This window comes from Schistocerca nitens, chromosome 7 (assembly GCF_023898315.1).
Source record: "Schistocerca nitens isolate TAMUIC-IGC-003100 chromosome 7, iqSchNite1.1, whole genome shotgun sequence".
NCBI lineage: Eukaryota > Metazoa > Arthropoda > Insecta > Orthoptera > Acrididae > Schistocerca > Schistocerca nitens.
This window is the reverse complement of record NC_064620.1, coordinates 358,782,692-358,799,004: the sequence shown is the minus strand read 5'-3', so window position 1 is coordinate 358,799,004 and position 16,313 is coordinate 358,782,692. Positions and strand designations below refer to the sequence as shown.

Here is a 16,313-nt window from a genome sequence, read left to right as displayed (position 1 = left end):
TCACTTAGTTTATTTCAAAGCTTCATTCTCCTCTTACACGCCAACCTTTTTTTTTGCAATCTTATTTCAGAAGTTACTTGTATTCAAAATTTTCATATTGCAGAATGCTCCAATCTCAAAATGCAACCCTACCAAAATACCATTGTTACTATTTTGTATCCCTAGTTTTTCTGTTTCCAAACATGTATAACTTTTCCTAAATAACATGTTACTTTACGAAATAACCGAACTATACAACGTAATTTTCCAATGAGTTCTTATCACGGGTTCCCAGTTCGATTCCCGGTCGCGTTGGGGATTTTCTCTGCCCGGGGACTGGGTGTCCTCATCATTTCATCATCATCATTTGTGACAGTGGCTAGATTGGATTGTGTAAAAACTGGACTGTGTAAACATTGGGACTTTGTATGGGCGCTGATGACTGCGCAGTTGAGCGCCCCACAAACCAAACATCATCAGCATCATCACCAGTCAGTTCTTGGTGGGCTTTGGAAACCTCTACTTCACAAAATAGTATCCATAAATTTTGTCGATTTCTGAATCTACAGCTAATAATTAATCAACATAATTTCACTGCCTAACGTATCTGTGTGTGTTTTACATTAACCGAGTTTCATGCCAGTATCTGAAGTGTGAGAGTTGAGTATTTTCCCGTTTTCTTATTTGTAAACTACGCGCGTCGTTATATAGACGTCGCACCCAAATTCCAATCAGTCGATGATTGGTTAACTAGCACATTTGCTATATATGTTGTGAGGCTGTCTATAGTGAGCATCTAACATGTAATGTTCAATACACAGTCCATTCGTAAACTAAGTCAATATGCTTTGCTATAATTCCACATCTGAATCTGTGCAACCACTTATAATCCATGTAGCTCACCGATCTGTGTTATGAAATTGATATTGATACATACAAGCAAGATGACATCGAAACCAAATTTAAGTCATGAAATGGGAAGAGAATGAAAAGGTAAGTGCTAAAGTGTTCCGTACATTTATTCAATAACTGTTCACCACATCAAATAAGTTCAAGAGCAATATTAAAAAAAATATTCCACGAGACTTGTGAGTCCTCAAAGAAAAGTCACTAACGCTTAAATATGCGCGTGAAAAATCACAAAACAAAATCGTTGACCAGTCCCGAAGCTCTGCGCACACTTTTTGCAGACTACCGGCATGCCATCCACACAAAAACATAGGAGCGCTATAGAGGAAATGAGATTCACAACAGAAACGACTAATTAAGGTAAAAGAAAGCACAGGAAAAAGTCGAGACGAACGCAGCTCTCACAACGTCATGGAGTGGGCAGAAGAAGATTTTAAATATATTTAATACGCTGTAGATGTGTGAGGACAATGCTCAAGAGTATGCAGTACTGTATTCAAAATCAGCAAGGCTGCATTTAAATCGACAGTGTGAGACAGTATGTTCTCAGTGATGAGTACTTTAGTATTTGAAACACATGTTGGTAATCCTCCTGGAAGTGTGCGAAATTGAGGCTATATGTCTCTACCACAATGAATGGTTACTGACATGGGATTTCAAGTACGAAGGCCCTGACTGATGCAAGAGGAATTCAGCCTCAGGGCCGAAGTATTCATCCCGAAGCAGTAAGCTTCCACTATTCCAGATTTCGACAAAAGCACTATAATGCGCCAAGACTATATAGCAATGGACCGCCCACGTCACTGATAGTGTAGTGAAAGGCCTCAAAGTTTTGTCATAATGTAAATTTTGTTTGGTCATAACTTATGGTTATTTAAAAAAAAATACGCAAACTAGTGCCTTTGTTGTGGCTGAATTATTTATACTGGAAGCTTCCGTATCACCTTTAGCGTATGTCAATATGGTAATAGAATTTCATGATTCAAGTACTATTTACTGGATACAACAGAATTGTCAGATGCTTAGCTCAACTTTAAGCCAGACCCGTATTGACCACTGGACAGTGACAACTGCAGGTGAGTGAAGTCTTAATTATATGTAAGGGTCATACATTAACAGCAAAATTCAAGTAATGTGAATGTAAATGACAATATCCATGAGAAGTAGAATATTCATACTGTCATTACCAATAATAAAATATTCAATTTAGTAGTTATTGTCATTCATGAAACATATTGTCAAGAGTGTTAATTATTTAGATTGTAATGTTGAAACTCAAAGTAATTGCACTGAAAAGGTAATTTTAAAGAGGAAACTGAACACTGTGAGTTTCCATGAGACACAATGAATAGTAGTAAGTTGGTACGAGCAAGATTTTGATTGTGTTGTACCGCTGGCTTTAGTGGCCTATGTGGTGCCATATTGTCTTTCGACAAGGTGTAATAACGAAGTCTAAGGAAGAAAAATTATCACAAAATCAGAAAAATTTGCCAAGGATTTTTCTAACTACAGAAAACGATAGTAAATATTGCAGGATCTGTAGCGGCGAGGATTCTGTTTCAAATAGCACCTGAGGGGTGATAGGCTTATAAAAACAACACGCTGATGAAGGGCGACCCAAAGAAAAAGAAAGTGGTTAGCCCTCCCCCACTTGAGGCGAGAGTTGGCGTTGTAGAAGAAAACACAACGGTAGCAAGGCCGAAGTCCTGGGACCAGATGTAAAGTTGCAAAAAATTTACTGGAAACATGAAAGACGATAGTTTCTAATTAACATTGTCATAGCTACATTTAATTTTGTAGTTCAATGACGGATGCCTTGGCCATACGTATCGTTAAATATCAAACAGTGCAATAATCACCACGTGGAACACAGCGGATAAGGCGCCGCCAGCAACGCGTGTCGCACCTCATTAGATGGTTCCAGCGGCAGTTACTAAGGCTACATCTACGTTGACCCCTATTTCTCCCGATCCGACCCGATCCAGTCCGATGCAGACCAGTTAGGCGACCCAATGTTGTTCGACGCCGTCCATCGTGAGTACCTATATTTTATCCATATTTCTCCCGCTCTGATTTACAATGATTATGTACCCTGTGGTCGTTTTTTGTGTTGGTTTCTGCTGGAAAAGAACGTTCTCCTAGATGAGATACTTAGAAGAAGGAGTGGGTGCACCAGTTTAATGAAGATCTGTAGGAGAGTTTTGTGGAATCTGCAAGCCTTTACAAAATTACCGAGATAAATTCAAGGGCTACAGAAACTTTCGATCACATTTTTGAAGGCAAATTATTCTAACTGGGGAGAAATCATGTATGGGGTTCCCCACAGTTCAGTCTTAGGTCCACTATTGTTCCTCACCTATTCAAACGATCTTCTGTTTGATATACAAGAAGTAGATTTACCATTGTAATCAACGAAGGCACACATACAGAAACAGAAGTAATGGTAAACAACGTTTTTAAAAGTATAACTGACTGGTTTTCTGTGAATCATCTCACCCTCAATTTTAAAAATACATGAATATTCAGTTCTGCACATTTAGGCTTATTACATCAACACATAGTGATGTAATAGCAAATAGGAGGAAACTTGAAAATTCTTAGATTTCCGTATTAATGTGAATTGAAACTGGAAAGAGCACATTTTGGAGCTCCTAAAACAACGTAGTTCAGCCACGTTTGTACTTAGAATCATCGCATATCTTGGGGACACACAAATCAGGATGTTGACATATTTTCATTCAGTAATATCATACGGAACATCGTTCTGGAATAACTTACACTGAAGAGAGCATGTCTTCATTGGTCGAAAACGTTCTGTAAGAATAATATGTAGTGCTCACCCACGATCATCTTGTAGACATCTGTTTAAGGAGTGCGGCATTCTGATTACTGCTTCACAATACGTTTACTCTCTCATGAAGTGTGTTGTAAATAATCCACTGTAGTTCAAAAGGAACAATGATGTATATAATTACAATACCAGAAGGAAAAAGGCATTCATTACTACATTCCTGAAGGTTGTCTGTAGCACAAAAAGGATACAGAATGCTGTAACTAAAATCTTTGTTAACTAAGCCAGTGATATAAAATGTCTTTCAAACAACAAAGTAAAATTGAAAACAAACTGAAAAAGTTTCTCCTTGACAACGCCTTCTATTTCATAGAATAATTTCTTTTATTGTAATGTATAAAAGGTGTACGACAGTAATTGCTAACTCACATCTGTATATCTAAAAAAATTTATAAATATTCAGCATGTAGCCATATTTACAAATTAATCTGCAATTTGAATGTAAAATTCCTTGTTCCACTTCATTATGATTCATCATGCAAATAATCCATTGTAACATGAAACTAACTAACTAATTAACAAATAATATGACCGATTAGGGCAGGTTTAAGGGCCAAGCAACACAAGTGGCTGCTGGAGGCGCCAAAGTGAAATGTGCGCAAAAAGAGTCCAAGTGCAAAAGTTTTATATAGAGGGAAAAATAATAAGTAGCGAAAGCAGACATGGGTGAAAGTATATGACAACACTCACAGAAGCAAAAACGTTCGAGTAAATGAGCCGTTTTGCAAGTTCATTGAGAATGTGTTGTTACAAGCTGCCACTGTGAAATATTGTCCTAATAGTACAAACTTGTTACATAAATTTAATTTCTCGCTGATATCCTCATCTAATTGGCTGCAAATTTCGCTCTAGTGCTACCTTAACAATAAATACAATACTACTACAGCGTGTTACTTGACACAATTTACTCTGCATTTGTGCCCGTTAAAAAATGTATTCCACATGTCATCCTCACATTTGTAAGCAATACTGCACTCATCTCTATTGCGAGCAGCAAAATCCTTAAAACATACCCACGTCGTATCATAACTCTTAACAGCATTTTACAATTCGCTGTTCCAGTTTCACAGCTATATCAGCGGGAGTTCTATACACTTCACTTTTGAGAAAACCCATACAGAAAAATCCAAAAGATTCAGGTCAGATGACCTTGGAGGCCAAAGGACAAGCTTTGTTTGACACATCTGTCTCGGACCGTGGTTGCATGTTAGATGCCATCTTATAACAGCAACAAAATATTCCTGTTCCCCATCATGCATGTGCCACATTCCCCAGTGTCGCACAGGGCAAGGTAGGCAAATAGGTGAATTTTGAGCCCAGTTAGGCAGCTACTTAATCAGAAAGTTTACATTTCAGATACAATTCTACTAACTAGGACAACATCTTGCACAGACGTTAATGGCAGTTCATAAACACACATTCATAATCTGTTATACAGAGTATAAATCAGAGTACATCCACATATATGTCTGGTACTCCTCGCAAACCTCTGGATCAATTTCAACCACATGTGGCACAGAAACAGCAGGCCTCACAAGTATCAGCGCTATGGGCTTACAATCTCCAAATAGGAGTGGAGATATGAGTAAAAGCTGTTTCTCCAGTCCTTGAGGTATAGGCTGCCCTGCGAGACAAGCATGTTGTGTGGGAACAGTATTGGCCTGCCAAATAAACATGGTTTGCAAGTGGCAAGAAATGCTTTTCCAGGCCCCAACATGTATGTTGCTCTCCATGACAGGTGTGTTGTGTTGGTCTGCGTTATCGACTTGCTTTTCTTGGCGTCCTGTGTCTCAGGAGCAAATAAATGACTTTCAAACACCTGGTGCGTAACCATACCTGCATGACAAGCGTATTGTGCGAGTAGTGTCGACCAGCTTTATTCTGATAAGCATAGCTGTAGACCAGTAGTGATGGACAGAGGAGTGGATGGACAGTGAGAGGAGGAGGAAATAGGCAGAGCAAGAGAGAGGAGGAGGAAGAGATGCATGATGCAGGTAGAAGATATCGAGGGGCAGTAGGCAGATGGTAGGAATAGAAGGGCAGTGGGAATGTGGAAAGGAAGGCAGAATGGAAAGGAAGGGGCAGATGGATACAGTCAGAGGGAAGGGGGGAAGATATGGTCAGAGAGGAGATGGAGGAAATTGACAGAGGGGGAGGAGGAGATGAGGATTCAAAAATGGTTCAAGTGGCTCTGAGCACTATGGGACTTAACATCTGACGTCATCAGCCCCTAGAACTTAGAACTACTTCAACCTAACTAACCTAAGGACATCACACACATACATGCCCGAGGCAGGATTCGAACCTGCGATTGTATCAGTCGCACGGTTACGGACTGAAGCGCCTAGAACGGAGATGAGGAAACAGAGAGAATGGGGAGAAGGAGATAGACAGATACAGGTGGGAAGATGAGTTGGACAGACAAAGGGCGGACAAGGCACTCACAGAGAGGGGAGGAGAAGATGTGTTCCACACGTGTCAAACTTACAAACGGGAAAAACCATTGGGAAAAGGTTAGTTATCTCCTAAATAACTTCTTACGGACCCATGTTTATTGTAAGACATTCGTTTCTCTTATCATATACTTTCACAGTGTCAAGTGTCACTATAAACTGTGATCCATCTTATATGTATAAGGACAACAATAATTGTTTTTGAAGATATCAGATATTACCCTCAGTGAAAATGAATTATTACTTCTCTTAATATTTAAGAGTGGTATAAGATTTAGAAATTTGTTTCTGTTACAGAGAAATGCCTGTGTAGCTCTTACTTTAAAAGAAATAACAATTCACGCTATGCTAACTAGGCTATATTTTCACCCTAATATTGGTGTTATTAATAAATGACTGTTAGTAGTTAACTGTGTATGAACTAGAATAGTATCTGTTATCATTACATGCTGTTGGGCTCCGAGATATGACTGGAAACAAACATGTCTGGTCGCGAAACTTGTCGGTCTGATAAGATGTTGTTGGGTAGGGTTTCCGCTTCCTGTGTAGGCAGTTACATTTTAGTCTGGGTGTCTTTTTATTCCTTCTGACGTCATTCGATCTTCGATCTACACTGAATCGGATTGACAGAAATATGGCTCCAATGTAATTGTGGTCTCTTAAGTATCGGAAGTTGATGAGCACAGCTCTAAGCATACATTTCAATACAGCGGTGCCTAGCCGCCTCTTCTGTGGTACAATAAATCCTTTTCCACTATGTGGCAGATACAGTGCCTCCCGTCTTCCTTGGAATTACTGTTTCCATTGTCACCTAGCCTTAACAGTACCCAGCATGAAACGGTACCAATGAATTGAGGACCAAGATAGAAGTAATGTGATGGGTAATACTCATACACACATATCTGATATAAATTTTGACCAAAAGAAGATATTAAATAACATCAGATGCTGAAACAAGATTACTCTTATTCATCAGTAATAGAGTTACATTATTCTGCAACTGTTGATTTGGATCACAATCAATCATGACTAAAGTAAACACTTACTTTTGTAATAACTTCAGTGTGTTTCACTCGTTTTGTCCAATTGTAAACAGGGTATTTAAAAAAGTGAAACATATTCCAACATAATGTAGTATTGATCAAAACTAGAAGAAAAGTTCCCATAATTATAGGTCAAGAAACCAATGCCTGTTGAGATATGGACCAGTCTGTCGTCTCACTCCCATCTGTCTGACACACCCTTCAGTATTTACTTGCAGCGAATCATGCACTTGTTCAAATACTCATGGCTTCGTTTGGACTGCGTCATATGCATTGATCACATGCTCCTGTATCACACACACTGTGTTGAAGAGTTGAGTGTACTACGATGCCTTTCACTGTGCCTGTAGTCAGAAATCTGGTCCAGCGGATGGAGAGGCCTTGGCATCGGACCTCTTCGACCAATCAGTCACCCATGAAACATTGCTGTGACCTAATGTCGCAAATCTGTAGAAAATAGGGAGGTGCCCCATCGTTTACAAGTGATGGCATTGTAATTTACTACAATACACACATGTGAGCAGATGCAAATCCTCGAGCACTTATAGAGGTGAGGCCATCAGAGTCACTTCAGTATCAATCTATGGAAATGAATTGTGAATGACAGATTCATAGGGCCATACATGTTATCAAAGAGATCAACAGGTGCACCATCGATATTACCTGCGCTGTGGGAGATTAGAAAGACAACAACTGTGGATTATGGACGATGCGGCGCCACTCTGTTTTCTACAGATCATGTGACAGTACATAACAGCAACATTTGATAGGCAGCAGACTGGTCAAGGAGGTCCGATAGTGTGGTCTCCCTCTTCACTAGATCTGAGTCCGTTGGATTTCTGGCTATAGAGACTTTTAAAGGCACTGGTGAATGCTAAATCCATCGGCAGTGTGTATAGATTATAGGAGCATGTGACTGATGCATGTGATGCAGTCTGAATTGAGGTAAGTGTTTTTGTAATAGTGCATGATTCATTGCGAATAAGTGCTGAAGGATGTGTCAGAACGCATGGTAGCCACATGCTGATGGCCACAGCATCTGCTTCTGTGTAACAGACAGATGGGAGTGAGAGGACAGACTGGCCCATATCACAACAGGTGTTGGTTTCTGAGCATCTAGTTATGGGAACTTTTTTTCTAGTTGTGATCAACAGCACTTCCTGTAATAATATGTGACACTTTTCTTTTCAAGCACTCTGTATACGGTAACTTTTTCCTTCTTTAGACAATCTCTCCATAAGCTATAGGCGAGGTTAGGAACATATATCATACTTTTATGACTGCATAAGAAGCCAACAAACAACTTTGTGCGGTGTTGTAGACCACTCACGAATAATACAGCATGAGCTAGTTAACATGGTGAGATACGTTGTGACAACTTTTCAAGTCCATGTGCAGCAGCAGACAAAAGCGTTAATGAGTCTCACCACAATGAACTGGAACAATGGCATCTAACCACTTGCTGTGGCTATCAAGAGTATCGAGAGGCAGTCTGGGTGCAGTTACAAGTGCGTAACGATCTAGATATCCACCACAGTCCAACTGCAAAACAAGCTGCCATCACTTTTTGTGACTGGGCGGTATCGTCTGCATCCATAAGCAGCAGGTGATGTAAGGTGCCGACACGGTGCTGCAGTACAGCAAATAGTAGTCACGTCTCGTGCCTGGGCAGGATGGTGACGCGAAGCCCGTGGGCAGCAGTGAGTGTGTGGTGGTGGGGGCTGAGCGCCACCGGCAGCACTGTGTGTGGGCATGGCCGCAGCTCGAACCGGCGCACCACACCTGCCACCGCAACTTTCACCAGCGACAGCGCGAACCGCATCCCTGCAACACACATACAGATACACTGCCTTATTTGGAGAACACAGGAAGTTACCCTAGGCTATTAGAGCAATTTAAATGGAAACGTCACATCCTCTACACGCAGAAGAAATACCGCGTGATCAAAAAGTCAGTATAAATTTGAAAACTGAATAAATCACGGTATAATGTAGATAGAGAGGTACAAATTGACACACATGCTTGGAATGACACGGGGTTTTATTAGAACAAAAAAAAATACAAAAGTTCAAATAATGTCCGACAGATGGCGCTTCATCTGATCTGAATAGCAATAATTAGCATAACAAAGTAAGACAAAGCAAAGATGATGTTCTTTACAGGAAATGCTCAATATGTCCACCATCATTCCTCAACAATAGCTGTAGTCGAGGAATAATGTTGTGAACAGCACTGTAAAGCTTGTCCGGAGTTATGGTGAGGCATTGGCGTCGGATATTGTCTTTCAGCATCCCTAGAGATTTCAGTCGATCACGATACACTTGCGACTTCGGGTAATCCCAAAGCCAATAATCGCACGGACTGAGGTCTGAGGACCTGGGAGGCCAAGCATGACGAAAGTGGCGGCTGAGCACACGATCGTCACCAAACGACGTGCGCAAGAGATCTTTCACGTCTCTAGCAGTACGGGGTGGAGCGCCATCCTGCATAAACATCGTACGTTCCAGCAGGTGTTTATCAGCCAGGCTGGGGATGATGCGATTCTGTAACATATCGGCGTACCTCTCACCCGTCACGGTAGCAGTTACAAAACCAGACTCACGCATTTCCTCGGAGAAGAAATGGCCCGATAATGGTAGATGTGATAAATGCAACCCATACAGTGTCTTTCTCGTCGTGCAATGGAGTTTTCACGACAGTTCTAGGATTTTCGGTAGCCCAAATTCTGCAGTTGTGGGCGTTGACATACCCTCGGAGCGTGAAATGAGCCTCGTCGGTCCACAACACGTTACTCAACCAATCGTCATCTTCCGCCATCTTTTGAAATGCCCACACCGCAAATGCCCTCCGCTTCACTAAATCGCCAGGTAACAGTAGTTCATGATGCCGATGGATTTTGTACGGATAGTATCGGAGTGCACGCCTAAGTGCCAATCAAACAGTAGTGTGTGGAATGCCGGTGCGACGTGCGACTGCACGAGCGCTGACTTCCCCGTGCATAGACGAACCCGCTACAGTCTCCATTTCTTCCTGAACTATCTCGGCAGCATTACGCCTTGTGCTGGGTCGGCCACTACGGGGTCTATCGTCTAAACAACCCGTGGCTTCGAACTTCGAAATCATTCTCGCCATGGCTGCATTTTTGTTCGAATCCCCTTCCTATGGCGACAGGATCGTAACGCTGAATTAGCACATTCCCCATTCTGATAATACAGCTTCATTAAAAGCGCCTTTTCAGGTAACGTCAACATGCTGCGACTGCTGGCGCATCGGATTCTCTCTCTCATTGCAGCTCCTTTTATACACGATTGTCATGTGCGGACACTGACGTTTTGCTGTCCAGCGCCATCTGTCGGACATTTTGTGAACTTTGTTTTTCTTTTTGTTCTAATAAAACCCAATGTCATTCCAAGCATGTCTGTCAATTGTTACGTCTCTATCTACATTATTCCCTGGTTTATTTCAAATGTATACTGACTTTTTGATCACTCGGTACAATAGCTGTTCCCTGGATGCCTAATGTATCCACTAATGTCCTTGCTCTATGTTAATGATCCATTGTTTTGCCTGAAACAGAGACAAAAATAGTCCTTCTTTTCCACATAATACAACTGGTCTCTATAAACGAGTTTGTTATGAGATGAACGTGTAACAGAAGACTTGTACTGCCAGATATATATCGTTTTTTATTTGGTTAGTGTAACAACAACAGATAGCAAACGGAACGTAGACACTTCTTGGGCGCACTATATCTATAAAAAGTCGTATTGGAAAATTATATGTGTTTAAAATGGGGTAGTGATGCGTAAAACATGACTTCAAGCTAGTGAAGGTCAGCCTTCCTACTTAATTCTGTCCCTCACCTCCAAGTTCGTGAACGCCAGGAACCTAACCAAACCTGTAGAAGGTTGGGTACCCAACTCCAGTGGGAAACAGGATCAGAGTAAAACAGGGCTTCGGTTATGAAATGACAGCCCGTACCCAGGAAGAAGTCTTATTATGAAAGCTCAAGAAAATGCAGCTGGACCGACCCTAATGCAAAGACATGGCACAGCAACAAGGGACATAACAATTTGATCATGGGATTTACAGACATTACATAGAATTTGAGCCCTTGGAAGTCTGACTGGAATAGTTAAAACATACAAGCTGGATACCATGGCCTCGCAAGAGGTAAGATGGAATAGACAGGGTGCCTTCGAAAAATAACAATGTACTTTGTACTGCAGCGGACACAATAGAGAACACATATTTGGAGCGGCATTTATAGTCAGTCAGAGCAATGAACAACTAGTAATAGGATTTAAAGCAATGTCCAACGATATTTTATACGTGAAGAAAGGGGGAATGATTGGTATGATGGTATGATGAATAAGAGTGTGAGGAGGCAAAAGAACAAAGAATGAAGCATATAAAAATATGCAGGCCAGAAGACCAAGAATGATGGTGAATGACTATAGAGAAAAATGGCGTGCAGAAAAGCGGATTCTGAAAGCAAAAAAGGAAAGCGTTATCGGAAGACAGTTGCAGGACAATGAATCACTGAATAACGCTAATGAAAGTAGCAAATTTGTACAGACTGGCCAATAATCTTAGAAAGGAATTTCAACCAAAACAGTACAATGTAGAGGAAAGGATGGTAAACTAATAGCATCACAGGAAAAAATACTTCAAGAGTTATTATACTCAGGAAATGCTGATGCAATGAAGCTAACCGAAAACAAAAAAGTGGAAGAAGAGGAAAATGATATGCCCTCTATGCAAGAGATTCGGTTAGCTATACAGAAACTAGCCAACAATATGTCACGTGGCAATGACAATCTGCCAGCTGAGCTTATTAAGTGTGGTGGAGAACATCTAGTTAGATCCATGTGCGCCCTCAGCTCGATTATATGGAAGCAAAAAGTCATCCCACATGATTGGAATACTGGATTAAAGTTTTGCTGTACATAAGAAAGGGGCTTCCTGAAACGTAAAGCTATAGGAGAGTTACATTATTGAACGCGGCATGTAAAACACTCTTCTCCCTGCTTTGAACCCGAGTAAAAACTTTTGCAGAAAACGCAGTTGGGAGATATTGCCTTACGTCTGGCAAATCAACTGTTGACCAAATATTCACCCTGAGAGAGATATCAGAAAGAACAAAGGAATACAATATAAAAACACATCACATATTTGTTGATTTTAAAGCAGCGTGTGACACCACAAAAAGGTATAACGTTATTGAAGCCGTAAACGAGTTGGCTATACCATAACATCCAAAACGCTTAGTAAGTGTTACTATAAAGAAAGTAGTACGTTAAGTACAGATCCAAGGAAACTTAACATCAAGTTTTGAAACTAACTGTGATCTGAGGCAATGGGATGCACTCTCATGTGTGGCTTTTATCGTAGCACTAGCCGAGGTAATAAAGACAGCTCAAATCAACATAACGGGCACAATATACGATAGGATGGTGCACTTTCTGGCCTATGCAGATGATGTGAATATTGTTGCAAGAGCGGTACTAGCTGCTAAAGAAACACATAGGGATCTGGTGGCAACAGCAGTAGATATAGGACTGGAAGCTGAACATCAATAAAACCAAATAGGCTACATGCGAATAATACGACCAGGACTAAATACAGTGTCACAAATTGACCAGGCATAAATACAATCTGTTAGTGAATTTGTCTTTCTGGAAACTGTGATAACATCACAGAATGGTGTTAGTATGAAAATAAAGTGGTCATCCACCAAGTTAATAAATGCTGTTATGAGCTGGCCCCACAACTTAAGTACAGAAATATGCCCAGAAAAACAAATTGTCAGCTGCATAAAACCTTAATACGTCCAGTGTTAACATATGGGTCAAAAACACGGACACTGACACAACAGTGAGAAGAGCTAACAGAATGTTTCGAACGAAAGGTGTCACGCAAAGTATATGGAGCGACTAATAAAGATGGAGCATGCAGTAGAAGATATAACGTCGAACTGTACAGATTATATAAAGAGCTTGAAATAACGAAGTTTATTAAAATAAACCGCCTGAAGTGGGTCGTTCACGTTTTTCGAAAGGAACATGAGAACCCAATAAAAATAGCACAGCTGCAAAACCGAATCACACGAAGAAGCAGGGAAGACCAAGACTTCCATACTTGCATGACATACAAGAAAATTTAAAAATTATTCATGTCATAGTGTGAAACCCAAGACACTGGACGGGGACGAATAGAATGATGTACTAGAGCAGGCCAAGACCCATCAAGGGCTGTAAAATCCGGAAGAAGAAGAAGGTAAACAATACAAGAGATCTGCTAAACGTTTGTATTCAACTGGAGAGAAATTCCAACTCTTTCAAGACGGCATTTCTTTCTTTTTTTCGATCTGTTATTGTCCAGGCATGTTCCAACATTTTATGTGCTATCTTCGTAGGAATTTATTTACGTTTATTTTCTTTCTCAAAATTTTTTATAACATGTAAATCTCTTGCGTAGGTTATATGAGCTTTTCGATTAACAGCTACTTACAAAGAAGTGATAATTAGGCGACCAGTATATTTCGTTAGTTTATATTTAAAGTTAAAGAAACATGTCACGCAATTGAGACATAATATGTTGTACACTTGCACTATGCTGAAAGATTTAGGTCTATGATACTAACTCGAAAACTGTATGGTTATATTTTTGATCGCATATTTCATATGACGTTATAAGTTGTGTATGCCGGTAGTTTATTCTACAGCTTGTCGTCTGAAAACGACGAAGCGTTTTCTACATTGTTTTCTGTTTATCGTCCATTTGAGACTGAGAATCGCTGTGAGTCACGTTACTTAGCGTATTACTTGAGGTTTTCATTATTCCATTGTTTATGAAGAGTTACAACAGTTATTTCTTTTACTATTGTTTTTTTTCTGTTACACAGGGATTTCATATAATTTATCAGCAAAGAAAAAAGTTTCTACCGCCTTTTCACGTCGTGTTATAGTTATGTGATGATCATTTGTTTCGTTTACTGTTAGCGTGAAAATGGATGTTTATTTCGACACTCTTGTTTACCAAGTGTTGACCTTCCTTATGTGTCTGCATGATGAGTATTTTGTGCACACTCCCATCTTCCAAGATGACAACACCCTTGTTTATAGGGCTGCAAGCACACATTGGATGAGCACCAACGTCAGTAAAAAGACATCCAAGACATCCAAGGTCCTGTGATCACGGTTAAAATTAAAATACGTTTAAAATGTCTCTGCAGTGCACTAACATTAATTGCAAGTCAACTAACTGTCGTCAGATAACCGTACATTTGACCACAGTTTACGCTGCATACTTCAATGGAAGACGCCTTTGAGAAGCAAAGATGTTAATAGAAATTTGAATTTGTATGCTTCCACTTACGTACATAAGTTTTCTAGACAATTGCAGGTGAATGTGACGTCATTGTAATATGCTCTCTCTTTCATCAACAAGCAGAAATGTTCTTTTACCTCGCTATTAGTCCCGTTCGTGAAGTGGATAATAAATGACGAATACCAAATTTTTCGAAGTAGAAGATGAGTATACTTCTCTAATTGGTCAGTGCGAATGCATCAGTTCTTGAAAATAAAAAAACTGTTAGATGCAGTATGGCACAAGAAATATACAGTGTCTCGTTTTGCTCATTAAGTTCTTCGTTTCTTTCCGTTCGGTTCGAATTACTACATAATTAAATATAAAAGTCATCAAATATATGCTAATTAACACATTTCATTGTCATTTTTATGCAAAAATGGACATCTCCTTATTTCTAACTACATACTGCATACAAAAATTCCGTTTTCACTTCAAACAAAAATGCTTAACTAGCGATCTTTTACAAAATTTTATTAATCAAGATTGTATAATTAAAAAACTAAAAATTAAATTTTTCTATCCTTTTGTATTTTAGCCTTCAATAAAATGCTTTGTTAATGCTTTGTTTAAAAACTTGAAACCAACCGGAATCTGCCCCCCCCCCCCTCCTCATGCAGCAAGTAAGCAAGCACACTACCACAGATTCACGCAACTTGCTGAAAAAATCGGCTACCTTATTGTAGCATCTTAAACAAGGCCGGAAAACTTAGGAGCTGATTTGCTAGGGCATTTTTGGGAGTTGCATCGAACTGCTTTGGGCGAGATATACTCGTATTTGAGTTTTGAGCTTCATGTACCATAAATTTTTAAAAAATGCGAAAATCTGATTGACATGTCGTTCCTCTATTAGAGAAAATAGTCAATGTGGGCATCTGTGGAGGCACAATTTAATTCTACTCCAGGAAGTTTGATTCATAAATTAATAAACTTTTTGGGTCCATGTTATGTACAGGGTACAGTACGCAATGCTTTGAGTCTGTCTCAATGCACTGTTACGTGTTGCCATCTTAATACCATATGCCTATAAAAACACGCTCAACTCGCGAAAATTTGGTATGAGTCAGGGTTAAATTTAACCATGGTCAACACCCTCGTTTAACTTTCATTGAAGTCGATACACCAGAGGTTTGCACTGAACTAGGTTAAATGCCAACTTAAGCACGGTTAATTTTTAATTGAGGTTAGTGCACTCAGCTGTCAGGCTTGACTGGCTCATTAAATTACCTGGCACTATTTTCAGCGGCAGGTGAAATGTAGCAATGAAAAAGCCGAAAACGTGGTAGCTCTTTGGCTTTTATCGTTCTTTTTCGATATTTATTTGATGTTAGCCTTTCAGCTGAAGAAACTTATGAACTCCTTTCTTCGTCGAATTTACGTCTTTATGAAGGCTAAAACACATTAGGGAATAATTTCCATGGTACTAGAAGAAGCTTAGAGGGTAACAACTGTAGAGGAAGCCAGAGATGGCAATACATTCAGAAAATAACTAAGTACCTAGAGTGTAAGTGCTACTCTGAAGTGAAAAGGTTGACGCAGTATACTATCTCCCAAATTTTACTGGCAATTTTCCTCGGGAAAGCCCACAAAAAATTTATTAAAACAATAGCTAATAAATTTATCCACACAAGTCAGCAACAGAAAGCTAGTAAATCAGTCGGTGATCACCGCAGGCCAGGTATAAGAAGTCGTACCTCATTGTGGAGG

At 39.9% G+C, this 16,313-nt stretch overlaps 1 protein-coding gene across 1 annotated transcript in view; it reads right to left on the bottom strand.

Moving 5' to 3' along the window:
- Nucleotides 1-4,154: 4,154 nt before the first annotated feature.
- Nucleotides 4,155-16,313, bottom strand: part of LOC126195255 (probable cytochrome P450 6a13) — an 82,555-nt gene continuing 70,396 nt past the window's right edge. The window contains exon 9 of the mRNA XM_049933781.1: nucleotides 4,155-9,059. Coding sequence (XP_049789738.1) covers nucleotides 8,887-9,059 — 173 coding nt within the window. The 3' untranslated portion in view covers nucleotides 4,155-8,886. The remainder of the gene's footprint in view (nucleotides 9,060-16,313) is intronic.